The sequence below is a fragment of the Psammomys obesus genome, unplaced genomic scaffold (genome assembly GCF_907164565.1).
Source record: "Psammomys obesus unplaced genomic scaffold, mPsaObe1.curated_primary_1811, whole genome shotgun sequence".
Taxonomy (NCBI): domain Eukaryota; kingdom Metazoa; phylum Chordata; class Mammalia; order Rodentia; family Muridae; genus Psammomys; species Psammomys obesus.
The window spans coordinates 100,147-101,288 of NW_026596085.1; the positions used below are offsets into that span (position 1 = coordinate 100,147).

Below are 1,142 nucleotides of genomic sequence, written 5' to 3' on the forward strand. Positions count from 1 at the left end.
TGTGTGTGTGTGTGTGTGTGTGTGTGTACAAATGCACAGTCTTCAAATACCACTAATCTATCTGTACTGCAAAGACCCAATGTGCTCACAGGCCAGGCCCTGGAGCCTGGCCCCTCCCAGATCCTCTAAGGAGGCCTAGAGTTTGCACTGCTCTGTGGGCTGGCTTCTCGGCTGAGGCCTGCGGTGGATGAATGAGGCCTCCTTCCCCTCCTGCCTCAGGTACGAAGAAGAAGTTGCACTGCGGGCCACAGCAGAGAATGAGTTTGTGGCTCTAAAGAAGGTGAGTGAGTAAAGCCAGTCCCCACCCCTTCCTGCCCACCCTGTCCCCTCTGGCCGGCCACTCAGCAGCCAGATGTCCAAGTCCGAGGGAGACTAGCTTCATGGCTCTCTGCAAACCCCAACAGGACGTGGACTGTGCCTACCTGCGCAAGTCGGACCTGGAGGCCAACGTGGAAGCACTGACCCAGGAGATCGACTTCCTGAGGCAACTGTATGAGGAGGTGAGGGTGTCCGTGGCCAGCACGCATGAGGCTCAGAAGGAGCTCCCAAACCCACCAAGCTCCCCCCATAAGGGACCCAATGTGACATGTGACAGGTGGGAGGCTGGAGAGCCAGGCAGACTGACACAACAGGAGCAAGAGGTGAATCTGGAACAAGCTGCCCACCCAGAGACCACCTAGTCCTTCCGGGAACCAGCAGCCCAGCCTGGCACAGCCCAGCCTGGCTGGCCCAGGGGCAGCAGATCTAAGAGAACATCAGGGCACAGTCTGTCCCCACGGAACCTTCCTATGCAGCCTGGATTCTCCTGGGCTAAGCAAGTCCACAAGCAAGAATTTGGGGAATGCTTGTGGCTGCCTCAAAGGGAAGACTGTTGCTTCTCTAAGGGGTGGAGTCCATCTGCAAATAGGGCTGCAGCTCCCAGAGAGCCATGGGGAGTGCAGCCATGGCAGGTGAGGAAAGCCCAGGCCACCTGACTCTCCTCCTTCCCCCTCCTCCTGCAGGAGATCCGAGTCCTCCACGCCCACATCTCAGACACCTCGGTCATCGTCAAGATGGACAACAGCCGGGACCTGAACATGGACTGCATCGTGGCTGAGATCAAGGCTCAGTATGACGACATCGCCACCCGCAGCCGGGCAGAG

The 1,142-nt window shown here is 58.4% G+C and overlaps 1 protein-coding gene across 1 annotated transcript in view; it reads left to right on the plus strand.

The window, feature by feature from the left end:
- Positions 1-1,142, plus strand: part of LOC129690963 (keratin, type II cuticular Hb1) — a 5,052-nt gene that overhangs the window by 1,408 nt on the left and 2,502 nt on the right. Inside the window, exons 3-5 of the mRNA XM_055626801.1 lie at positions 220-280; positions 405-500; positions 1,002-1,142. The exon at positions 1,002-1,142 is cut by the window's right edge and continues 4 nt beyond it. Of these exons, the coding sequence (XP_055482776.1) occupies positions 220-280; positions 405-500; positions 1,002-1,142 (298 nt within the window). The remainder of the gene's footprint in view (positions 1-219; positions 281-404; positions 501-1,001) is intronic.